The sequence below is a fragment of the Halteromyces radiatus genome, assembly GCF_025201355.1.
Source record: "Halteromyces radiatus strain CBS 162.75 chromosome Unknown BX664scaffold_4, whole genome shotgun sequence".
NCBI classification, from domain to species: domain Eukaryota; kingdom Fungi; phylum Mucoromycota; class Mucoromycetes; order Mucorales; family Cunninghamellaceae; genus Halteromyces; species Halteromyces radiatus.
This window is the reverse complement of record NW_026251690.1, coordinates 150,331-174,757: the sequence shown is the minus strand read 5'-3', so window position 1 is coordinate 174,757 and position 24,427 is coordinate 150,331. Positions and strand designations below refer to the sequence as shown.

General features: G+C 34.0%; 9 protein-coding genes across 9 annotated transcripts; 4 read left to right on the top strand and 5 right to left on the bottom strand.

Moving 5' to 3' along the window:
- Window positions 1–104: 104 nt before the first annotated feature.
- BX664DRAFT_331153 (uncharacterized protein) lies at window positions 105–986 on the top strand. The gene is made up of 5 exons (XM_051545083.1): window positions 105–238; window positions 305–342; window positions 437–487; window positions 712–726; window positions 799–986. The coding sequence occupies exons 1-5, from the start codon at window positions 205–207 to the stop codon at window positions 841–843; spliced, it is 183 nt and encodes a 60-aa protein (XP_051399540.1). The 5' UTR covers window positions 105–204; the 3' UTR covers window positions 844–986.
- A 139-nt stretch (window positions 987–1,125) lies between these two features.
- BX664DRAFT_358352 (uncharacterized protein) lies at window positions 1,126–1,613 on the bottom strand. The gene is made up of 2 exons (XM_051548032.1): window positions 1,466–1,613; window positions 1,126–1,412 (listed from the first exon to the last, which is right to left on the bottom strand). Exons 1-2 carry the CDS (start codon window positions 1,526–1,528, stop codon window positions 1,233–1,235), a joined length of 243 nt encoding a protein of 80 aa, XP_051399539.1. The 5' UTR covers window positions 1,529–1,613; the 3' UTR covers window positions 1,126–1,232.
- A 529-nt stretch (window positions 1,614–2,142) lies between these two features.
- On the bottom strand, window positions 2,143–3,942 carry BX664DRAFT_385313 (ubiquitin-protein ligase molybdopterin-converting factor). Its single transcript, XM_051549244.1, has 5 exons — window positions 3,215–3,942; window positions 3,041–3,154; window positions 2,713–2,950; window positions 2,402–2,619; window positions 2,143–2,348 (listed from the first exon to the last, which is right to left on the bottom strand). Exons 1-5 carry the CDS (start codon window positions 3,924–3,926, stop codon window positions 2,275–2,277), a joined length of 1,356 nt encoding a protein of 451 aa, XP_051399538.1. The 5' UTR covers window positions 3,927–3,942; the 3' UTR covers window positions 2,143–2,274.
- Window positions 3,943–4,477: 535 nt separating this feature from the next.
- On the bottom strand, window positions 4,478–6,493 carry BX664DRAFT_262739 (N2,N2-dimethylguanosine tRNA methyltransferase; the record flags this gene model as incomplete). Its single annotated transcript, XM_051540735.1, has 8 exons — window positions 4,478–4,625; window positions 4,696–4,881; window positions 4,935–5,152; window positions 5,233–5,389; window positions 5,462–5,662; window positions 5,717–5,896; window positions 5,981–6,195; window positions 6,263–6,493. 8 exons carry the CDS (start codon window positions 6,491–6,493, stop codon window positions 4,478–4,480), a joined length of 1,536 nt encoding a protein of 511 aa, XP_051399537.1.
- A 273-nt stretch (window positions 6,494–6,766) lies between these two features.
- BX664DRAFT_331148 (peptidyl-tRNA hydrolase II domain-containing protein) lies at window positions 6,767–7,443 on the bottom strand. Its single transcript, XM_051545082.1, has 4 exons — window positions 7,364–7,443; window positions 7,272–7,294; window positions 7,079–7,193; window positions 6,767–7,024 (listed from the first exon to the last, which is right to left on the bottom strand). The coding sequence occupies exons 1-4, from the start codon at window positions 7,427–7,429 to the stop codon at window positions 6,845–6,847; spliced, it is 384 nt and encodes a 127-aa protein (XP_051399536.1). The 5' UTR covers window positions 7,430–7,443; the 3' UTR covers window positions 6,767–6,844.
- Window positions 7,444–11,650: 4,207 nt separating this feature from the next.
- BX664DRAFT_118951 (uncharacterized protein) lies at window positions 11,651–13,045 on the bottom strand. Its single transcript, XM_051539748.1, has 6 exons — window positions 13,007–13,045; window positions 12,774–12,901; window positions 12,206–12,703; window positions 12,024–12,124; window positions 11,780–11,927; window positions 11,651–11,723 (listed from the first exon to the last, which is right to left on the bottom strand). The coding sequence occupies exons 2-6, from the start codon at window positions 12,841–12,843 to the stop codon at window positions 11,704–11,706; spliced, it is 837 nt and encodes a 278-aa protein (XP_051399535.1). The 5' UTR covers window positions 12,844–12,901; window positions 13,007–13,045; the 3' UTR covers window positions 11,651–11,703.
- A 1,910-nt stretch (window positions 13,046–14,955) lies between these two features.
- BX664DRAFT_331136 (uncharacterized protein) lies at window positions 14,956–20,296 on the top strand. Its single transcript, XM_051545081.1, has 4 exons — window positions 14,956–15,267; window positions 15,361–17,415; window positions 17,491–17,627; window positions 17,714–20,296. Exons 1-4 carry the CDS (start codon window positions 15,053–15,055, stop codon window positions 20,041–20,043), a joined length of 4,737 nt encoding a protein of 1,578 aa, XP_051399534.1. The 5' UTR covers window positions 14,956–15,052; the 3' UTR covers window positions 20,044–20,296.
- Window positions 20,297–20,621: 325 nt separating this feature from the next.
- Window positions 20,622–21,778, top strand: BX664DRAFT_331134 (mitotic spindle checkpoint protein). The gene is made up of 6 exons (XM_051545080.1): window positions 20,622–20,717; window positions 20,824–20,839; window positions 20,920–21,050; window positions 21,128–21,242; window positions 21,300–21,412; window positions 21,487–21,778. The coding sequence occupies exons 1-6, from the start codon at window positions 20,657–20,659 to the stop codon at window positions 21,660–21,662; spliced, it is 612 nt and encodes a 203-aa protein (XP_051399533.1). The 5' UTR covers window positions 20,622–20,656; the 3' UTR covers window positions 21,663–21,778.
- Window positions 21,779–21,830: 52 nt separating this feature from the next.
- On the top strand, window positions 21,831–24,383 carry BX664DRAFT_331132 (uncharacterized protein). The gene is made up of 6 exons (XM_051545079.1): window positions 21,831–21,939; window positions 22,054–22,319; window positions 22,430–22,490; window positions 22,559–22,701; window positions 22,784–23,013; window positions 23,108–24,383. Exons 1-6 carry the CDS (start codon window positions 21,854–21,856, stop codon window positions 24,308–24,310), a joined length of 1,989 nt encoding a protein of 662 aa, XP_051399532.1. The 5' UTR covers window positions 21,831–21,853; the 3' UTR covers window positions 24,311–24,383.
- Window positions 24,384–24,427: the final 44 nt, after the last annotated feature.

Here is a 24,427-nt window from a genome sequence, read left to right as displayed (position 1 = left end):
GTCACTGGCTCTCAGCTTTTTTTTTTTTTTTTTATTTAAACCCACGCGCCTTAATTTTTTTTTTCTCATATAGTGAATATTTAGTTCCATATAGTGTTTTTTCCTTTTCTTTTTCTTTTCTTTTCTCTTTTCTTTTTTTTTTTTTTCAAATATAAAAAAAAACTTTTTATCTTCTTTTTTATATACTTATTATCAATTTTTATAATGGCTAAAGAAAAGGTTACCAAGAAGGCTGGTGGTAAGTATTATCATCTACTTTTTATTATTATCGTGCTGTATTCTAACTTATTTATTATTCTTTTAGCAGCTAAGAAGATGACTCCTTATAATAAGTTTATGAAGGTAAGTTTTTTTTTTTTTTTTTTTTGTGGTATGATTGCTGGTGATCTTTATTGAACTTTTTTTTTTTTTCATTATTATAATTATTTTATTATAGACTGAACTCGCTAAGGTCAAGGCTGCTGAACCTGGTATTGCTCATAAGGACGTAAGTTTTCTTTTTTTTTTTTTAAGAAAAAAAAATTTGTTTATAGAAGATTGGAAAAAAAAAAAAAAAAACAAACGCGCCGTGAAAACAGGAGGTGGACTAGGAAGGAGTTTTATTTTTTACGCGCAACTTATTATATATACAATTCCAATCCTATACAAATTGAATTTGCTGACGCGTTTACCTTTTTTTTTTTGTTTTGTTTATGATTTATCTTTTGATAGGCCTTCAAGAAAGCTGTAAGTTTCACTATATATATATAATATCTTTATTCATACTCATTTTTCTTTTTGTGTCTGATCATCATTTAGGCTTCTAACTGGGCCAAATCTCCTGAAAATCCCAAGAACAAATAAACTATCTTTATTTTTTTTATCAATTATATGTTAGTATATTTCCTGTTTTTACTTCCATCTTTATCTGTGTTGTCATATCTGTGATATGAAGTTAAAATGAATGAAATAAAGAAAAGCAAAAAATCACATATTGATTATCCTTATTTTTTTTTTTTGTCGTTGTTTTTGTTATTATTATTATTATTATTATTATTATTCAAAATATTGGTGTTACAGAAGATGAATAAAGTAATCTTATTGGTGATGCAATCCAAATGATTGAAAGACAATAATAGACATATTAAGAAGACATCTATAAAAAAAAACTTTATTTTTTTACATATTGAAATCTATACATATATACAAACAGGGTGGTGAAAGGGGGGTATATGACTAAACTGTCTAATTATCTATCTAAACGCAGGTCGATTTGTATTTTCATCTTGTTCTTCTTGTTGCCAAATATTACTTGAGTACATGGATGCCTGAAAGAATGTAAATACTAGAGACATTTTCTTTTCCACGCGACGTAGTTTTTCAATCAATTGAAGTACTTCTTCCTGATTAGTTCTTGTCACTAAATCATTCAACTATAAAAATACCGAGTGAGTTTTTCTAATAATATATTGTTTGTTTCCTTTACTCTTGTAATATTATCCACCAAGATTTGAGTTTCACTAATAATAGCATCTTCAAGTGTTCGCATCGCGTCAAAAATATATCGGAAAAAAAAAGATACCAAGAAAAAAAAAAAGAAAATTTTTGAAAAAAAAAAAAAAATTGGGGTGCTTCACAAAAAAAAAAAAAAAAAAAAAAAAGTCAGCGAAGCCAATCATCTTAGGATGAATCAGAGATATCTTGATTATGGATCCATCGGCAATCATTGATTTGAATAAGTATAAAAAACCAGTTTGACGTTCCTCTGTGATCAGAATGCTTTCTATATAAAGTGGGCTTTTTTTTCTTTATTACTTGATCACTATGTTCTTTTTTTTTCAATATGTATACGGTTAATGTACGTTCCATCTGATTTTTTGTGCAGAGAATAAATGAACTCCTCTTGATTATAAATCGAAAAGAATGCATTAATTACCATCCAATTTTTCATTATTTCCTTTACATCCAATGATGATTACCTTGTGATTTTTTGAATACCCTATACACACCCATATCATCTTGCGTTCTTTCTACTTCCTTTATCTAATTGAGCTTGACACTATTAACAATATGATTAACAGATCCCAGATTAAGCAAACAAACCTATATCCTAAAAAGAAAATGGTTGAGGCAAACACATTTGATTCCAAAAAAAAAAAAATTCCAATGGAAATATCAGGGACATTTATTGATTTGAAAGTGATGATATTCTAAAAAAAAAAAAAGAAATCTAAGCTAGATTGTTGGATGGATGCTGTTTGTCGTCCGTCCTATGATTCTAATACTAAATATACATTATAATGCACTATCCCATATTTTCCGTAAACCTTCCTCTTCCTTGAGTCTTTTTTCAATCATGATGCAGATATCTAAAAAAAAAAAAAGTTAGATATGTATTCACTTATCATCTTTGATTGCTTACCTTGGCCATAATGTTGGGAGAGATCCACATCAGAAGACAAAGCATCATGACGACGGGCTTCTTCTTTGGACATCACTACCGTGTTCATAAAGTTCAATGGTTTTGTCTTATCCCATCGGACTAGTGCCATTTGATTTTGAGGACCAGTAAGTACACTTTTACCATGCCATATTTCTTCAAAAATATATGCAACATCTTTCACATCCATTGGACAGACTCTATCATCAACCCAAGATAATGACGATAAAGAGTACAATTAATAAAACATATTTCTCTTATTTTATAACATCCCCTTTTTTTTTTTATCTTACTTTGTATTAAATTCTCTGGATTCACGCACAATCAAATCACGATAAAGTCGACCATAGAGTCCTTCTCGAAGTTTGATAGGTAAAGGATGATAGCCAGGGTATTGAGTCAATTCTAAGATCACATGATTGGCAATTGCCATACCAAACATGCTAGGAATGGTACCAAGAACAGGGAGAATACGTGATCGGAAATCAGGTAGAGCAGCAAAATCATCAGCTTCCTCAACACGATCTTCCTCTATATTAATCATTCAAAAAAAAAAAAAAAGATTTGAATGATCAGTATAATCGAATTCTCTCTCTCTTTTTTTTTTTTTTTTTGTCTTACCTAGAGGCAGTAGTTTGACATGATGAGGTTTTTCTGTTGAATAAGCGACAGGTACTCCATATTCAATATTATATTTTTTCAAATGTCGTCGAACAGTACGTGCCAAAGGATCCTCTAAAATTAATATAAAAATTAGAACAAAGTGAATAGGTCATATAAAGAGAATTCATTTACCTAAAGTTTCGCTAATATCAGTGATTTGGATACGAGAAGGATCAGCCTTTGCTCCAGCACCCATAGAACTGATGACTTTGAGGTTGTGGTCATAGCAATAGCGGATCAAGTCGATCTTGGTATTGATGTTGTCGATAGCGTCAATGATATAATCGGGATGACCGGAAAGCAGGTCGTCAGCATTATCAGCATTAAAGAGATCGATCCGAGCGTCCAATTGACAAGTAGGCGAGATACGTTCAAAATGTCGTTGCATGGTCTTGACTTTGGGGGTACCCACATCGTCCAAAGTGGCTACTGCATGTCGATTCAAACTACTCAGTGTCACTTGGTCAAAATCAATCAACCTTAACCGTCGTACACCCGCACGTAGAAGCATCAAAGCCGCCCATGAGCCTACACCACCAGCTCCAACCACAATTACAAATGCATCTTGGAGTTGCTTCGTCTTGTCATCGCCTAGAATAGCTTGTTCACCTGAGATATAATGAGGAGTAGGTGCAATTTTCAAAACCGGTGTATTGATATTGTTCATAAACCGAGCTTCATGGTCCAGTGAAGAAACCTGTTGTTTACCATGCTTTCTTCTTTGTCGTTGAAGTTCTTGATATCCAATAATACTAGACGCTGTCAATATGGATGCTGCAATGGCTGTCAGTGTGAATTTCGTTCTATCGTCTTGTTGGGCGAATAATGTAGATAGACGATCCATAATTATTTTTTTTTTTAAAAAAAAAAAAAAGAATCGAAAAAGCAGGAAAGAAAAAAAAAATTGTCATTCTTCAACAAAGTAACCAGACACACCTTTCGACCTCCGCATGATGACAAGAAACTTTCCAGTAAAAGATGATATATCTCGCTATACAAAGCATCGATTAGGAAAAGAATGATTGCCTGTAGTAATAATTTCTGTAAAGATATTTATATGATGTGATGGCTTCCACTTGGATAATGATTATATAGTTTTGTTCGTTTTGTTTTTTAGACATCGATACATTGTGACATATCAAAGAAATAATACACATTGTTTGATCATAATATCTATTTTTTTTTTCTAAAAACAAGAGCCAAAATGATTTAATTGAATGCAAAATGATTTTGTTTTTATTATATGAATCTAAAATAAAAAGAAAGGGAAAATAAAACAATGACAAAAACATACATACATATATATATATATACATGAATATATGCAAAATAGTATCATAGATGAAACAATAGTAAGATAATGATAGAAACTAAAAAAAAAAAAAAGTATCATCCTTATTCTTCAGTGTCCTTTTCATCAGTCTTTCGTTTCTTGCCAGCACGAGCCTTTGGTCCCCAATTTGCTGTAGGATTGAGTTGATAGCGTACACCATTCCTAGATTCTGCAACTGCATCGGGATGTCTTGTAAAATCAACGTTGATTCTAAAAGAAAAAGATCAAATAAAACATATTTAATATTTCATCTTTTCTTTTTCTTCTTTTATTCACTTACGATGGTTCTTTTGCCAAGATTTTTCGAGCAGGAGAGTTTTCAGCAATATTGGCCATTACTACAGGATGTTTCTTGACAAATGCACGTAGTACATCCCAAACAACAGATGAAGGAGCATTGGTTTTCAATGTTTGAGGACCACAATGAGAAGCAGAAGCTTTATAACCAGCATTCAAAATGGCAGAACTAAAAGTATATAAAAATGAGTATTCAACAGTAATAAATTGAAAACCACTTACTAAAGATCCAGAAGAGGAATAGAATTACAATGAAGAGTACCACATAATCTTTGAAGAGTCCAATAACAAGGTTCATCTACTTCTTCTTGAATCACAGACATCATTCCCTTCATACGCACATGTGTACCATAATTTTGTTCATTATCCTTGACATGTTGTAACATTTTACCTACAAATGTTTTGTCATGTAATCCTGCAATCCATGCTGGTCCACCAACCTAAAAAAAAAAAAAAAAAAAAAAAAAAGATAAATACTTTTCAATCTTTATATTGTCTTATTCAATTTTTGATATCTTACATGATGTACACTTCCACAGTGATCACAAAATTCATTCACAGGAGGACCAGATCCAGGGGTATGTCGTTCACTACCATTATCCTTGACATCGTATTTTCCAAGAGGTTGAGTTGCAAATGCATGACATCCACTACATTCATAAATGATACCGATTTTGCTATAATAATAAAAAAAAAAAAAAGAATGAGATTTTAATACAAGTCTTCTATTTTTGGTGATATGTTTTTACCTTGCAGCTTTTTTTACTTCATTAGGAGAGGTATATACCCGTACAAAAACACGAAGATAGAAATCAATACTACATGACATCATGGGCACAATATACCGACGATAGCGACCAGCAGAAGTTTGTAACATTTGTAAGACCAATCGAAGAGCCATTTCATGAGGGAAGGTTCCTTTCAAAGGCATACCATTATATTTACCAAAGCTACATAAAAAAAAAATATTAATATATAAGATATAAGGTGATTTGAGTCATTACCAAGTTTCAGGATGCATGGAACCAGTAAGAATAGCTAGATCAGTACATGTCACGCAGAGTAATCCACCTTCAGATACTGCTTGTACAGCACCATCTACAAAAGGTGCAGCAGAACCATAAGGATCTAAATCCACCACATCATATTTATTTTGGGTTCCCACTGTATCGTACATCACTCGCCTATTATCATAAAGAATATCATTCAATTTATGTACCAAAAAAAAAGGTTATTTTTTTTTATTCTACATATATAATGTAACTTACATAGCATCACCTTTGTTGGCACGAACAAGATCTTCACTCAAGTTGTTATAAATAGTATTGCGTCGAATGGATTCCACAGCATCATCTAATAAATCGTTAGCCACCACTTGTTTCAGGTTGGGAATTTCTTTGGCGTATCGAATAGAACGTAGTCCAGTGGCTGCTAAAGCTTCTAGAATAGTAAAGTTATGAGGGTTGATTTGAACATCGAGTTTCTAAAAAAGTTAAAAAGATAAATGAGTCACATGTATTTTTTTTTGGTGTCGATATAAAAATATTTACTTCAGCAAGTTTGATTCTATCTTGTTCAGTTTTGGCATTGGCGAGTTTCTTTTCTATCCGAGCACGTTTTTCTTGCATAAAGATTTCAGACCAAGTACGGATGGCAGCAATAGACATATCACGATTGAATTCTTGTACAGGGTTATAAAACACTTCATTGCTTTTTGGGAAAAGGATAGTGGCCTTTCCTTCCGTCACTGTGTTGTAAAGTGAAATATCAATATCAGCCATAGTGTTATAGCGATAATAACGTCGTTGTTGAGACTGTAGAGGAAATGTCAAAGTAAAATATAAATGTTGATTTCTGGACTGTTTTGAGTAACAAAGAAGCCTCTTGTACATACACAGGCTCTGTTAAAAAAAAAAAAAATCGAAGAAGAGAAAAAAACGGAAACATCAAAAAAATTGATCGAAATGGCCATCTACATTTTTTTTTTTGGAGATTTGTATCCCGCTCAGCATTGAGAAAAAGCCACCTTATGCATGTTTGATCACATTCATCTATTAAAGGCACCAAAAGAAAAAAGTTTATTTGATCTAAACTAGAATACAAAACTAGAATTAAAATTCATAAAGAGAAATTTATCTATAAAGAGAACAGTATTTTTTGAATAAATCCTTGACTTCAGGTGATCGTTCCGGTATAGGTGCTGTTGCCATAGCAGTAGGGATATTTTCAGGTTGTTCCACCCATCGATATAGAGGAATATTATGTGCTTGTAAAGATGCTACTAGATCACCCAACGTTTCTTCATTTTTTGTCTATCCAAAAAAAAATGAGTCCCTTAACATCACTTGTTCTTTAAATATACTTACTTCTAATACAACTTTATGCATTCGTTCGTGATCTTCTACGTATTTGATGGTATTTGAATCATTTCGAGTTGTATGTAAAACAGCTGTTGCCGCATGACATGCTTGAGCCATCACACTAAGAAAGAACAAAAAAAAAAAAATGCTAAGAAACAAAGGTGTGTATAAAACAATTATTACTAATATTTTATTTTACCTTCCAGTAGGCCACTTCAAAGTCTATTTTAAGTGAATAAACAATGTTAATGAAAGTCCTAGTGAGTATATAGAATATCTTTCTTTATTTACCTTTGCAAGATCCTTTCGCACGACAATGTACATGGTCAAGTGTTCACAAGCAGCTACAGTAGCCATGATGGAAAAAAAAGAAAAGAAAAGATGACGAGAGTAAAAAAAGAGAAACGAGAAAAAGAATCTTTATGTTGAATTGTTTCAACCGCCAAAAAAAAAGTTAAAACTCCTCAGCTTAAATGAATGCAAAACCATGATTGTCTTTACACACTGTAACATCGCATGGACGTACCTCTTTATATCTTTGCAACTCGGTCAAAAATCACCATCATCATACCACGTTTGAACAGCATATAAATCAATCCATTCTCTTTCACTTTACCATATGCATTTTATATCATTGCATTTATAGAGTAAATTTAGAAGAAAAAAATGAGCATCAGGATCGCCATCACTGTCATTGACATGATAATTTCAACCTTCACGAACGAGTACTCTAAAATTCAAGTTTTTCTAAATGATTTCCAAATCAAAACTTAAAAAGTAAAGAGAAGGAGATTGTCTGGCAATTAAAATGAATAAATAACAAATAGTTAGTACAAATGATAAAACTTCAATATTTGAAACAAGTCAAGAAAGAAAAAAAAAACTTCTTTGTATACGGATATGAAGGGCACTTGTGGGATTATAATTTTCCTTTTATTATGTGTAATCAAGATAAAGAGCATCAACGAACTATACTAACAACTATCATCTATGACTGCCATTTGTTGACCATTTTCTGCAATCGTTTGTCAGGACCATATTTTGCCTTGCATATTGATAAACAACTATTGACTGGTCCAAATTGTTGACTTTTTTTCAATACTGATTGAAATGCGTGAAGAGTAAGCCTAAGTGCATAGAGAAAAAAAAACGATAAGTATATCGAGAAGCAATGAATATTATTATATTGTCTCTTACCAAATGACTTTATTTTCACACATTGAATCCGTGGAGAATTCCAAGACAATACCCAAAACCTGAAAGATAACACCTAGTAATCAAGAATTAAAAATAATCACATCAATCACATCAATCATTTTCTTCCTTTCCTTTCCTTTTTTTTTTTTTTTTTTTTTTTTATTTTTTTTTGCTCCAGTATAGATTACCTAGAATGAATTTTTGATTGATTGGTTCAGATGTCATTTTGGTCAGTTCCCTGCAATAAATCGTCATTTTTTTGGCACACATCGTAACTGCTTCATAGACAATCTGATAATTAGCATCCACCGTGTTCCTTGATCGACGCGTCCATTTCAATTCTACCTTGATTATACTGAAGAAAAAAAAATAACATATCGAGCATATAAGAAAAAAAAAAGGAAACGACACTATATATATATTAGCAACTTACTTCATCACCTTTTCCACTATGATTCTACCAGGGCGGATGGGGGTAATAGTCAATGAATTCCGAATGCCTAATATTCATACATCAAAGTTAGTAACTTGTTTTTATTCCAATCTACTGTTTTTTTCTTCTTAGGAGGGTGTGAAGACATACTTCTACCTGTTGCACCAGAGTAATCATTGAATATATCCAGATTTGTCGTTGACAGTCGTAAGCCGCACCATAAGATTTCTATATCAAAAATAAAAGATGAAAATTAAGGAATGAACATGTTATCGATGTTCTATTATTTACTGTATACCTGTATAATGAGCGTCCAAGGTATTGATCTTTTTTCTAGTGTTGATATAACAACCATATTCGGGAAATCCTAAAAGCAGTTATCTAAGGTGAGCAATATCTTCTTTTCTTGTTTGACTATTTTACCTTTTGTCATAAGTGTATCGAATTCTTTCACATAATGAGGGTCAGTACTGATATACAGAAAATCATCCACATAACGTAGCAATATCTGTTAAAAAAAAAATGGTGAGTAATGTTTCTGTGCTCCTTAAAATGTCTTTCTGTTACCCCATTCTTGTCTTTCTTGAGTGATTGTAGTTTTTGTTTCTCCAGGTAACCTAAAAAAAGACTAATAGATAATATATCAGTGAACAAATCTAGTTTCGATTTCTTACAAAAAAAAAGAGAGTCTTACTTGCATAGTATAGTCGATATGCATGATCCTTGAGGGACTCCAGACTTTTGTCGATAGCAATGGTTTTCTAACTATGTATATATGAATGAATACAATTAAATCCATATAAATCATAATTGTATTTTTTCTTACCACAATAGTATTCTTCTTGATGTGTTCTTCGATCAGTGATAAGATTGCTTTGGCGGAGTCGTATTGGTATTTTTTCTAAAGAATGAAATGAATGAGAAATATAAGAACAAAAATAGCAGTAATTGTTTGTTTTCTTTTTAATGTAGATAAGCTATTTCAGGAGACAGATGTTACTTACTTCACCGAGAACAACGATTGATCTAGGAGCTAGTCTTTCCTTTAATTCTGGGTTCGCATCTTGATCTAAACGTAATATAAAATGAAAGTATAAAAAGATAACATACAATCAACAGATCAATCACATCATCTTACCAGTGCCAAAGACTGATAATTTGGAATACGAAGCAAGCCTATCCCTAATTTGGTTGACAGTAGTATAATTCCGTACCATATAGCCGTCCTGTGTAATCAAAAGTGAAAAGTTCAATCATTCTCTTCTATCTCTCTCTTTTTTTTTTTTTTTTTTTTTTTCACTTACATCCAGGAAAATATGAGCTAATACATCCAAAATGGTATCTTGATCAATAGTATCGAAACAATGCTTGATATCTACTTTGACCATATAAAACCTATATATGTAATTGAATTAGCTAGGGATGATGACACTTTCTTATGTTTTAATATTACGTAGGAGGTGCCTTGAAGGCATGTTTCACTTGTTTCTTGTAGCTGGATATACGGTCGACTATCATTTCTATGCTTGTAGTTCCACTTGCCAATAAATCAGTTTGTCGACTCTAATACGTATATACATATATATAAAAGAGGCGAATACGATGTCAATCTGGTTGCAGTTTGGCTTTTCATATCTATAAATTTAACTTACCACTTCAAATTGTAGAGCCTTCTGAATACCTCTGAGAGTGTCATTGTTGTCGGTCTTTGCAGCCTTGTCATCCACACTTTTTGTCGTCATCTATGGAAGATTGCAAAGTCGAAAATAAAAAAAAAAAAGATATCAAACAATTTTTTCCTGTTGAAATCTGTATATACTCTTACCGCCTTAGATGCATCCTTCATTTTAGTGATGATTCGTACGCCGTCTCCCTTTGGTAGCAGTCGTATAGATGATGATCCAAGTATCAAATGATGTATGGGATCCTACAACGAGCGTATCTGTGAGTACAAAAAAAAAAAAAGGCCCATTGCGACTGTGCGATTCTATACAACACAATACCTTCTCCATTTGTATGAATCCATTCTGTAGAGATTGTCTTGCAGCAATAATCGATGCCTGGTGCCACTCATCCTGTCGAAAATAGAATAGTTGATTGTTGTGATTCGCGCGTTCAGTAATATAAAAGCATGTCTAACGCAGTAAATGAATCAGTCTATTTTGTATCCATGAAAATTGACCTTTTTGATATGTTTTCCATTTTACCTTGAGTAGCTCAATAATATATTTATTGAAAATCCATTGAATAATTTGCATCATCATATCCGTGCGTTTTTCCAGATCTGAAGGTACGAGTCGAATTGATCGCGACGATGATGTTGATAGCGGTGACGATAATGATGATAGACGAGATGATGACTGTTGCGTAGTTGGCTGGGCCTGTGATGTTTGAGGCTCATGTGACGAGGTGTCAGTTGAGGACACATACTGTTCTTGGAATTGTACAAATAAATCTGATACCCATGCTTCGTTAAGTTTCTGTGTTGCTAATTCTGATGTTATTTCTTTCAGTGGTGGTGACTGTCGAGAGCATAGATGTGATACCGACGATGATGGTGATGATTCAGGTGATGATGTTAATGATGATGCTAAAGATGGTATTGATGATGCTGATGATATTGAAGATATTGAAGATGCTGATGATTCTAAAGATGATGATGACGGTGATGATACTAATGTTGATGCTGATACTGATGATATTGGGTCCAACCATCTGCAATGAGTGATTCGATAACCTTTTAATATATCCACTGGTCTGAAGGATTCCCTTTTCTGCATGGTAATAAACCGATATATACCTATAAATATAGAAATCATTTAGTAAATTAAAAAAAAAAGAAGAAGACAGTATAGTTGTAAAAGAAATTGACCATTTTTCATAATTACCTTTTAAAAACACTTGCCAATTTTGATCAGATCCAAAAAATGAGCGAGGAAGTACTTGTTCCATTATGGCTTTCACAAACAAAAACACTTGTCGATAAGGCACAGATAATTCATCAATGGATGGACTGGTTTTCTAGTATAAGTAGAAAAAAATAAATAAATAAATTGCTGTTCGGTTTCTTTACAAACCTATCTTTTCTGTATTTCCTGCAATTACCTTCCGTGGACACCATCTGTTGAGGATTCTAGTCAATGACTTTGCAGGATGTTTCCTTGTCAAATGATCCACAATATATACTGCATTTTGGACACGCTTTGGCAAATAAGGATGGTTTTCCTATAGATATCAACGAACAACGATGGAAATCAGATGGGAAATCGAGTGAGTACACATATATAAGTGATGTATTTTATTTTTAATACGATACGTTACATATTTCCGTTTGAATTCTTTTGGGAACATGTTCTTCAATATGTACAGAGTAGATGCTTGCTTGTAGATTTGACTGTCAATAGGATGAGGACCAAATACGTCTATGATATATATATATATATATATATCATCAATTTAGTAAACTTTTTTTTTCATTTTCTTTTTCTTTTAGAAAGTATTACCAGCTGTTCTATAGGTAAAACGTTGCACTTGATCTTTGGATATTGTTGGTTCTGCATATAACATACGGTGGCGATCCAAATAGGTAGTAGAAGGAATATCCATTGTAGAAGAGGTATAAGGAGTAATAGTGATATAGTTTGGTGTAGTCTTTTTAACGTTGGTAAAAGAAAGCTTTGAAAGTGACTTCCTTTCTGGATCGTTCCCTTTACTCTTTCCATGTCGATTTCTTTTCCGTTTTGTTTTCTTTGTGATCTGTTCTGATGATGGCAAAAAGTTCGTATTTGTGGCATCTTTTCTTCGTTTTGCAGGAGACAAATCAGATATATTGGTACTGGAACGTCGCTTGGTGCCTGATGATAATTCTTTGATGATACGATTTGATAGACTACTATTTGGTATTGTCAGGTCGTGTAAGAAGGTATCTTTGTATCTATTATATTGCTGATATGTCACTATCGGAGGAGTTGTTAATTCCGCATTGATATTGATAGTTAACCCTACATCAAATATAGTATTAGATTAATATATCACAAAGGTTTCTCCTTTTTTTTTTTTTTTCTCTCGTACCTGACAAGTGGTAAAAAACTTCGGTTTGAGATTTCAATAATAGAATGGTATTAAGTAATAGATGTAACATGTTGTTTCCACCAATATGACAGAATAGTAATTTCCAGTCGTACGTTCGAAAGATGTCACTACACTAGTATAAACGCCAAAGAAAAGAGAGAAAATAAAAAAAAAAAAATTAATGACGATATGTTTTGTAAAATGATCATGGTTTTTCTTAGAAGATAACGAACCATGAGGGGTGGTTGACGATGTATTTTGAGATGGTCAGTAGCAAGTTTTAAAACCTATAAAAATAATTTCATAATGAGATAAAAAAAAAAAAGTCAGTCAATTAAAAAAGTAGTTACAGTTTCCATGTCTAAGGGGTCAGTTTCAAGGGATATTGGAGGAATTGGAGGCAAAGTTAAAGGAAGTGCAACATGAACTTGTTCAAGACCAGTCCAATTCTTGTTTATTTTTCGTTTGACATATGACTCTAAAGGTTCTATACTGTGGAATATATTGTAAAAATAAGAGGGGTAAATAGATGCCATCATAATCTAAAAGAGAAAAAAAAAAAAAAAAAGAAAAGAAAAACACCAAACAGGCAAATTTCTGTCCCCATGATATGCGCGGTATTGGATGTCCGCTGAAAAACAGCAAAAGGGGTCTTTTTTTTTTTTTTTTTTGTTTTGCAGTACAAAGCAGATGATCAAATTTCCTCCTTTATAATGGTGAGTAGGACCTTCTAGGAATTGATAAATTATCTAAAAATGGCAAACTTCAAATGTCAAAGGATATAATCATTGAAAAGCTCAGCCATTTTTCCCGTATGAAAAACAGCAAAAAGGCATGAATTTGAGAACTTTGTCGTAATCGTTTTTTTTTTTTTGTTTTTCATTTCTTCTTTCTTTTAAATACAAAAGATGAGTTGTAAGTAATATAAATCATAATATATCAAATCTATTGAAATATAACATTGATAAACTATTTTCTTTAGATTTTATTGATTATATGGCTGTAAATCATGAATTATCTGGATATCGCGAGATATATAATCAATCAGTTATGGAATGGTATTCTGTTGATAATCTGAATAATGATCGATTCGTACATGATTGGACTTCTTTTCCTTCTATGTCATCATCTTGTTCTGATTTTCCTCTCATGGCATCCAGTTCTATGAAGGATAATCATTTGAATTTGGTTGAGTCTCCGTCTTGCGAGTTGGTACAGTCATCACCATTTACTGCTACTACTAGTGCTAGTACAAGTATTGCTGCTACTCCTTCTACTGCTGCCACTGCTACCAGTCCTACTATAACAAACAGTAAATCCACAACTACCAGAAAATTAAAAATCAAGGATAATCAAAAGAAGAAATGTTCAAATTGTGGAGCTACAAAAACACCTTCTTGGCGTCGTAGTATGGAAGGATCAAGATTACTTTGTAATGCATGTGGATTATAGTAAGTATTTTTTTTTTATTTTATTGATGATTACACGTGATGATGGATGAAGAAGAGATGATATTATGATAGATGATAGTTGACAATGATGATATGATGGTAAATAATGAATAAGTAATAATAATAATGATATTTTTTTTTATTTCCCAATTTTAGTGAAAAGGTCAATGGGCGAAAAAGAATAGTATACATACAACAAGATGGATCTGTCAAGGTGGCAAGAAGCAATCATCATCATCATCATTCCACTTCATACCAAGAACCTTGCGTTGAATGTTGTAAAATTGAATCTAATTATTGGCATAAAGTCAACAGGAAAAATCCATTGTAAGTTTGGTGTATTATCAATACGTCAAAGAAAAAAAAAAAGTAATTCATTAGATCGGCGGTTAAACGTTTAAAGTCGGATATTCACAAAAAAAATTTTTTTTTCTCTCTTTCATATCGAAATGGGATTGTATAGGTGATACTTTAAGTTTCGTTTCTCATATTTCAAAGTTTAGTTATCATTGATATGTTATTACAAAATCATCCTTTTTTTTTTTATTATTATGAAATTACATATGTAGTACCAAAAAAAAGTGTCACCTCAATAAAAAAAAAAAAATATGTAGGATTTGCTTTATTGAACTGATTTCAAACTCTTTTGTCTCAAAAAAAAAAAAAAAAAAAAAAAATCGGAGACCAAAAACTGTTCAATTGGATGTCTGTTTCCTTTTCTTCCTTTCATTTTCTTTCTTCTCTTTTCTTTTGTCTTCTTTTTTTTTCATTCCTCAGTTTTGTGGTTTTTATATCATTAATTCATATTATTAGTCAACATTACTTCGGATGTCAGAAAAGAAAACTTCCAATGACGATAAAAGTTCGACAATAAATACTCGAGCTTCAAGAAGAAAACCAGCTTTACCGAATATACATCCTGACGACGCTAAAGACAAAGTTTTCACTGCTATTTTAAAAGCTTTACTCAAGAAAGGAAATAAACCAAGTTCACCAAAAGAATTAGCAAATGACATTGTTAAACATAAATATGCAACTTTAGGGTAAAAAAAATGAAATGAATATAATGAATTGAAAAAATATATACTTTTTTTTTTTTTTTGGTTTGACATTTATTTATTTATTTTTTCCTATAGGGGCGCAACACCTTTTGCTACTGTCTCGTCTCGTATATCACAACACTTCAAAAGAGCTGCTGAACACAATCCACCAAGAGCACCTTTATTAGCAAAGCATGTTGATCAAAAACACTCTCGGAAAATCAATTATAGTCTTATTACACCTGGTGATAATTCTTCAACTATTTCAAAATCATCATCTACTTCATCAAATCTACCACCGGGTTCTACAGCAACACAACAAGGACAACATCCACTGGCGCAGCAACATGGATTATCATCATCACATAAACATGACGATCTAGAAGAAGAAGAAGAAGTATTATCTGACACTTCCAATCTTTCATCTGATGAAGAACATGATCATCCTTCACCATCGAAACGACATAAGGAATCAACTTTATCTGAACCTGCACATTTTTTACGATCTTCTTCCATGACTGGTAGTAAATCATCACCTTCTACAAGTCATACTCTTCGAGTACCATCAACAACGATAACCACTAGAAGGAGGCGACGTACAAGACGTAGTGGATCAATTGATGATGATCATCATACTGATTCAGATCATGAATCACCAGAACCAAAACGTGCAAGAAGAGAATCATCTATTTCTGCCTTGCCTACCACACTGGACAATAACCACACCACCACCACAACAACAACAGCAGCAGCAGATGGTTCACCTTTGATGTCTAAAATGGATTCTGAAGAAGAAGATAGCGAAGCAGATTACTCGGATTATTATGAAGATATGATGAAAGGAGATGAAACTATGGCTCACATTGAAGTCTCAAGGCGACGATCATCTATCTTTCGGCGGCCAAGCAATGTCAACTCTGGTTCCACAACAACGATTACAACAAATGGCTCCAACAACAACAATGATTCTCCGAAATTGGTGGGACGAAAACTCTCTTTACCTCTTAATGGTTTACTTGGTGACAATGAATTTTGGACGCCTTACACATTTGAACAAGATTTGACTAACGATACTCTACATCTTCCTGAACACAACACTTCTCATCATCACCATCAGCCAATACCTCTGAATATTGTATCTCCTGAATCTATCTCTGAAACTGAATTGGAATTATATTTTGGTGGACCTACTCTATCTTCAAACAACAACAACAACAACAATAATAATAATAATAACAATAATAATAACAACAATAATAGTGCAAGAACTAGTCGAAAAAGCTTTTGTACTCTTTCAAATGGAAAAGAAGCTTCATTATTACAAAAGGCTCTTTTGGCCAATTCTATTCGTGGTAAACCCTCAATGCAAACAACTGCTTCCGATGAAGAAGACGAGGAAGAAGAAAATAGTGTGGAAATACCAGTACGACGCAAATCATGGCCTCTCATAGCATCAGAAGCTCCTCAAATGGACGAACCATCAGATTTTACCTCCTCCTTGGACAACAAAAGTTTATCAATGCGACGTGACTCAAAGGATAGTTCAACAACATTACATGAGCAACAACAAGGACAACCAACAGTGGCAACACTGGAAGACACTACTGGAGAAGCTGATGATGAAGGTGACAATAACGAAGATGATCATCAACAGTCAACCAAGAACGTTGAGAATAACAAAGATGGTACAATGGAAAAGGAAAAAACAACTATATCTCGGGAAAAGGATTTTCTGAATCAAAAGGAACAAGATATGGAAACTGTGGATACCCCGCCGACTAGCAAAACGTATTCAGAACATGGCCATCAGTTTACTATTACAAGAAAGGTATTGGGAAACCTTCAGTGCTACGAATTGGACTCACCTGATGATATACCTGATACGAAAGTGCTTCGATTTATTCAATCTGATGATGGTGCAAGTGAACATGTCGCTTTACGAACAAGACATGCAGATACAGCAAAACAACATGATCAACGGCGAAACAGTCAACATTTTTATTTGGTGGAAGGATGTGTGAACGCAACTCAATTACGGAAAGCTGCTCGTCCTGTCTTGGGGAAGGGATTTTTTGATGCTGTAGCTGAAGCAGAAGAAGGTCGATTAGTAGTTACTATTACAAAAGGACCGATCGAATGTCGTGGCGCATGGTAAGACATCATATATATATATATATATATATATAATGTACTGACTCTTTTTTTTTTATTTGGTAATTTATATAGGGTTCCACTAAGTCGTGCACGTGAACTCGTTGATGAATTTGAAATTGAAAGTTCTCCTGGTTTGGCCAAACTTCTTGGTGATGATCCAATGGGTGACCATCAAAGCTCAGTTAGACGCAAATCTCTAGCTCGTCGAAGTAAGTCAAACTCTCTTTAAAAAAAAAAAAAAAAAAAAAAAAAAAAGATATACATGTGCTCAAATTTCGTTTTTTTTTTTTTTTAGATTCTGGAATGACCTCACCAGCATCATTGATTAATACCCGTACAGCTACAAGTAAACTAGGATCTCTATCTGCTCCTGTTTCTGGTGATGAAGCAGATGATGATGAATTTGTTCGATTTGAAGAAGATGAAAAAGCGCCAATCACCTCTACTACATCGATCGATCACACTTTGAATGAAAAGGACAATCCAACAGCATCTCCTGCACCATCTACAAATCCAAATTCAACAGCAGCGACAACAACAACAACCAATCCGCAACCGAATTTCAATTTGACAGCATTACAACAATTGACATCGGCTATTCCTGGACTGTCACATCTGACTCCTAGTTTTGATCTTGCTCGTTCATTAGCCTCCTACATGCAAGCAGTGGCAAAAGCAACGGGAGCATCATCATCCTCATCATCATCCTCAGTAACATCATCGACATCATCACAGCCTTCCAATTCATCCGGTAGTTCACCTTCACTTGCCTTTGATCTCAAATCTGCCTTGGCTCGATTTCCTGCGCTGGACGCTTTATTCAAGAAGGATTCACCGGTATCTTCATTAATATCCAATACGACTACAGCTCAACCATCAACATTATCAACACCATCTACTCCAACTACACCCACAACACCCCAAGCAACCGATACCAACAAGATCTATCCAACAACACCCACCAATCCACCAATGTATATTACAGTCATCGATAATGTTACAGTTTGTGTAGCAACCTTGGGTGTACCAGATGAAAATGGCGAAAAATCGTACAAAGTATTGCGGCGATTGGATACTGGATTTGTGAATGGTACAAGTTTACTCACTGCAGGAGGAATCGATACCGAACGGGAACGAAGTATGATTCTTAGTTTTGAATTGGAACGCATTCGTATACCAAACAGAGACAGTGAACTATGTGGCACTTGGATTCCTTTACGACGGGCTCAAGAACTAGCGGTAACATGCTCTATTCAAAATCGATTAGGACCTTTCCTGAGTGATCGTATAGAAAGCTACTTCTCCTCTACTATACCTATTTCTCGTGGACCATCTGGTGTACGTAGCGGCAAACCAATATTGGGTCTTGGACGAACTGCCAGTGGTACTGATTTGGGAAACAAAAAGTCATTACTCATGATGTCAGCAACAGCAACATCAGGAACACATCATCACAAACCACCACCATCAACTCAACTTCAGCAATTACTGTTATCACACCCTTACAAGACACTGAAAATTGGAGGTGGAAATTCATCATCTTCATTTGGTATGTTGAAAGCTCCTCTTCTTGGTAGTTTTGATCGAACATCCGATTTGAAACAACAACGATCCATTTCAATCATCAACAGTCGACGACCTCGCAGCAAAAGTGTAGATGAATTATCTGACTTGACAGAAAATGACCAGCGGCAACGACAAAGGGATCTAGATATTGATATTCTGAACGATGAGGATATGGATGCCAACGATTCGGATGCTGATACGGAATCGGATACGGATGTGAATGAAGTACGGTTGCGAATGAAACGAATGCGTGATGCAGCTATTGATGCTATGGAAACTGGTCAATCAATGGATTTAGAGGAACTACTTAGCCGAGCTAGTGGACCTATTGTACAACCTATGCGATCTACTCTTCAGTTACGAGGACCTTTATCTCAAAACCAACAAACCTCAAATTCAGCGACTACACTATCTCTCAAAAGACGCAAGTTATTCGACATTGATGAAGAAGGAAATGTACCTCCAGCCTTCAGAAAACCGGCGAATTTTTTACCACATGGACGACGACGACCTCCTACGGTGGCAACAAATGGTGCACCCAATGGAAAATGGGCAGGTGGTAAACTTACGACTTCAATGATTAAAAAATCAGCTTCTTGGAATGGTGCACTTCCTTTACCTCGTAGCAACAATGTGGTGATCCCTGGAACGAAGAAATCAAACAACAATGGATCAAAACGTAAGAAGGTTCAACGAAAAGAGTCACCAAATGACAATAGCAATCATGTCGTAGAACATCATGAAGGTAACAATGATGATAAAACTTTACTCAAGACGTCGACAGTTACATCAGCAACAACAACAACAACAACAACAACAACAGCATCAACAACGACAACGACACCTTCAAAACCTAGTGGACTGTCTATTTCTATAACACCATCATTATCTTCTTCAGCATCACCATTGACAACCTTAGCAACGACGATGGTAAATGAAAAGAATTTCTCTCCAGCACCTGATACAACTGTCAAGGTTACCAAATCAAGCTTATCCGATGAGGACGAAGATGAAGAAATCGATATTGGTGGTAGTGATGATGATGATGATGTGCGATAGATATTCCATCATGAAATGTATATTTGATTCACTCTCTTTCCTTTTTTTTTTTTTATTGGGTACCTTGGTTTTATATTCGTATATAGTTTATAACTCTTCATTTGATTCTTTTTACTTCTCCTCCCCTTCTTTTTTCTCTTTTTTCTTTTTTTATTATTATTATTGTATATTTCATATTTGGTAGTCTAGTTAGTCTTTTTTTTTCAGCAATAACAATTATTGAATAAAGGGAAACAAAAAATTGCATGTTCAATCTTTTATTTATATATGTTTTGAAATAACAGTCAATGAATTTGGTCTATTGAGGATAATGGATGGAAGTCGGTCTACCAGAAGAAACTGACATCATCATAAAAAAATACAAAGAAATAAAAGAAAAACTGGTGTTTTACCACTTTGAACTTTTTGAATCGATTTACATCAGTGGTCCTGTCCAATCATCATGCATGATGTACCAGTTTAAGAGAAAAATTTCATAGGTCTATCAGCAGCACAAGAGACGGGATTCGAAAACACTTTTTTTTTTTTAAGATGCTTTCGCACTCGTATTTTCTTTCTTTGTTCGACCTTTTTTTTTTCGTCCTTTCTTTTCTTTTAGCAATTGAATACATTGATGGGGTCTGATTCTCATATTGCATTGGACGGTTCTTCAGATCTAGTTGTCGGTTTTTTTGGTAAGTACTATTATATTCGTCTACCAATGGCCAAAAAGTGTTTTTTTTTTATATTGATATAGTTTTCTTCGCACGTTTCATTTCTTTTTTATTTATTTTTATGTAGAATGTAGTTTGAATAGGTAAGAAAAGATGAAACAGTGATTTAACTCGATCTAATAACCTGATTAATAATATCTTTTTTTTTCTTTCTTGATGATAGTATCTTATACCAACGAGGGATCTATCCACCCGAAGATTTCCAACAAAAGAAACGGTATGGCATCTCAGTCCTGATGTCTATTAATGAAGAATTGAATGCTTATCTAGATGACATTATACAGCAATTGAAAGGTAAAAAAAAAAAGTGGAAGAATTATTATTATTATTATTATAGTTTCAATTGATATTATTTATATTATGCATTGTAGCTTGGTTACAAACAAACAAAATCAGTAAACTTGTTTTGGTGATCAAATCAAAGGACACAAATGAAACCTTAGAACGATGGCAATTCGATGTCAACGTGAACAAATCAACACATGGGTAAAATTTAAGGAAGAAATTGGAAAAGGAATATATTCTGATCTTTGGTATTTATAGGGTGGATGATACTTCATCTCAAAACGATAGCAAGAACACAACTCAAGAAATTCGATCTATTATGCGTCAAATTGTTGCCAGTGTATCCTTTCTACCTACTCTTGATGATGATTGTAAGTAAAAAAAAGAAGGAAAACAGTTCTGGAATGATGATAATTTAACTTTTATGATTTTTTTATTACTTTAGGTACATTCAATGTTCTAGTCTATGCTTCTGAAGATGTGGAAGTACCAATAACTTGGACTGATAGTGATGCTAATTTGATTCCTGGTGGTGGTGAACATATTCGGTTACGTTCATTTTCAACTGCGGTACATAAGGTTGATGCTGTTGTTGCTTACCGTGTTGAAGATTCGATTTAGTAGATAGATCTTTTGTTTTATGATATGCATTTTTCTTCTTATTATTCCTTGTAAATAAAAATAAAACAAATTCATTTTATTGCGGTGGTTGAAATTCGACGCCGTTATTATTATTATTTTTTTTTTCTCTCAAACTGATTCTTTTCTTTCTTTCGGTTGCTCTTAACCTTTTTTTTTTTTTTCTTGAGAAAATGAATACAATGGAAACTGACGACAATCGAATACCACATCAAGATAGACAAAATAGTCGTATAGATTCTCCTAGGCAAACTGAAACGTACGATTGAAATAAAATTAAATGTTTTACTTGTATATTAATTCATTCTTTTTTATTATGATTATTTTTTTTTTTTCTATATTATGTGTGTCTTCTTTTTTTTTGTTTCTCCAGTCAAGTAGACAATCGATCACCTCAATCATTTCGTAGAAACATGCCCAATTACTCTATGAACCAAGGTAACAATAGTAACAGCAATATATTCGATCCAATGATGGCGATGAATATGGGTATGATGAATCCATTACAATTTCAACTCATGATGCAGCAAGCCAGTATGGCTAGACCCATTTCATCTCAACAACAACGATCTTCTATTTTACCATCCGCATCACAAAAGCCTCCACCTGGATATGTATGTTTCAAATGTCAACAACGAGGTAATGCTTGTAATTCTTCTTTGGCTTTGTCCCTATTTTTAAAACGTCATTATGGTGTTGACATAATTTATTCCTCTGTACTGATCTTTTTTTTTTTTTTTTTTTTGTAGGTCACTGGATTTATTATTGTCCCAATGTTCCAAAAGGACAATATGTACCTCGACAAATCAGGCAAGTGTTGATATCTTATGTACATATGAACAGTATTAACCTTTTTTTTTTTTCGTTTGTGTCTATAGCTCAACCCATCATCCACCTACCGTACCACAATTGAACGAGGGAACAGATACAAATCCTGATGAATTGACGTGCACTGTTTGCAAGAATCTCTTTCGAAATGCGTCCATGGCATTATGCTGTGGCAAATCTTTTTGTGATGAATGTAAGACTATTCCTTTACATGTCAAGCGTGTGGTTTATATGTATTAAACTTTTTACTATTTTTTTTTTTTTATGATATTTAGGTATTACCACTGCCTTGAGTGACTCACATCAATGTCCAAATTGTGGAAAAGATACTTCCTCGAATCAAATTGTCCCCAACAAGACATTACGCAAAATCATTGATGCTTTACAAGAGGATCGCAAGTCCATTAAGGAAGCATTTGAACATGACAATCAACAAGATCAACACACAACTGGGGAGGAAATAAATCAGCAACGAAGCACTGAAATGGATGAATCGGAGAGCAAGGTAAAAAAAAAAAAAAAATCATAAAATGAAGGTCATCGTGCGTTATAGCTAATATGTTGTTGGATTATTATTCGTTTTTTTGTTATTTTTATAGTCACCAGCAAAATCATCATCGCCATTACCGTCTTCCCAACAAGACCATCCAAAATCAAACAATCGTCAAAATCAACAAAAACATCAACAACCCTTCGAATCAAATGACAACTTCCGTAACACAGCTGGGCGAAAACAACAAAACATGATGATGATGGATTCACCTTTTGGAATGGATAACATGGGTCGTGGTGCTCCTTCTGGTATGCCTTTTATGCCAAATCCTACTCTCTTTATGGGTGGAAATGGAAATGCTATGCCTCCTTTTGGTTTCCCTGACATGTCTTGGATGTTCTCTACTAATGCTTCTGGTGGTAGAAATACTAATTTTCTTCCAGTAAGTGGTATACCTCCTCCTCCTTTTTTCCCTCCGCCTGCTGGTGGTGGTCCCATTCATTACCGTCCTGGTGGCATTCCTAGTCGCAGTCGTAGTGGACGAACTTCAAATACCCAACAACAGCAACAACAACAACAACAACAACAACAACAACAACAGCAACATCAGAAACATTCAACAACTGGTCGACGACAAAGTGAAGATTTCAACGAATCAACCAATCAACAACAGTCAGTATCACACAACAATAGTAAGGACGACAACGAAGATGTTCATGGAGAGACTCGTTCTTCACATCGTCAACAAAAAAGTGGCGACAACACAAAGGAGACTTCTGGAAAAAGCGATTCAACAAGATACAGACACAGATCCCCTTCATCAAAGTCTACGCGTGAAAGCCGGAAACGTACACGAAGTCGTTCTCGCAGTCGGGATCCATCCAGCAGTCATCGAAGATACAGCAATAGTAGCAGTACCTCTAACAGTCGGAAACATCATCGGTCAAGTTACTCTCCTTCCTCAAGACATTACTCAGATGGAGATGATATTGTGGATTATGAAGATGATGATCATTTTGAAGCTCAGGTGGAACAACAAGAAGAGACGAAGCGCAAGGTTTATCATGATGATGACTTTGATGATGATGAAGATGACGATGATGATCATCACCATCGCCGCCACCGCCGTCATCGTGACAGTAGTAGAAACAGCCATCGATCTAGATCTTCCCATCGTCATCATCGTCATCAAGGATCATCGAGTAGTCATAGATCATCTTCAAGACATCATCGCTCGGAAAGTCATCGAAAAAAGGATAGATATAGGGATTCAAGTAGAGACAGATATCATCGACGTGATAGGAAATAGTATAGTTTTGTTTGATTTAATAAAAATAAAAATAAAAATAAAGAACCATGGCATTTTGTTGCATTGTATGGATCATGTAGATTTTCTTTTTTGTGTGTGTGTGTGTGCAGTTGAAGT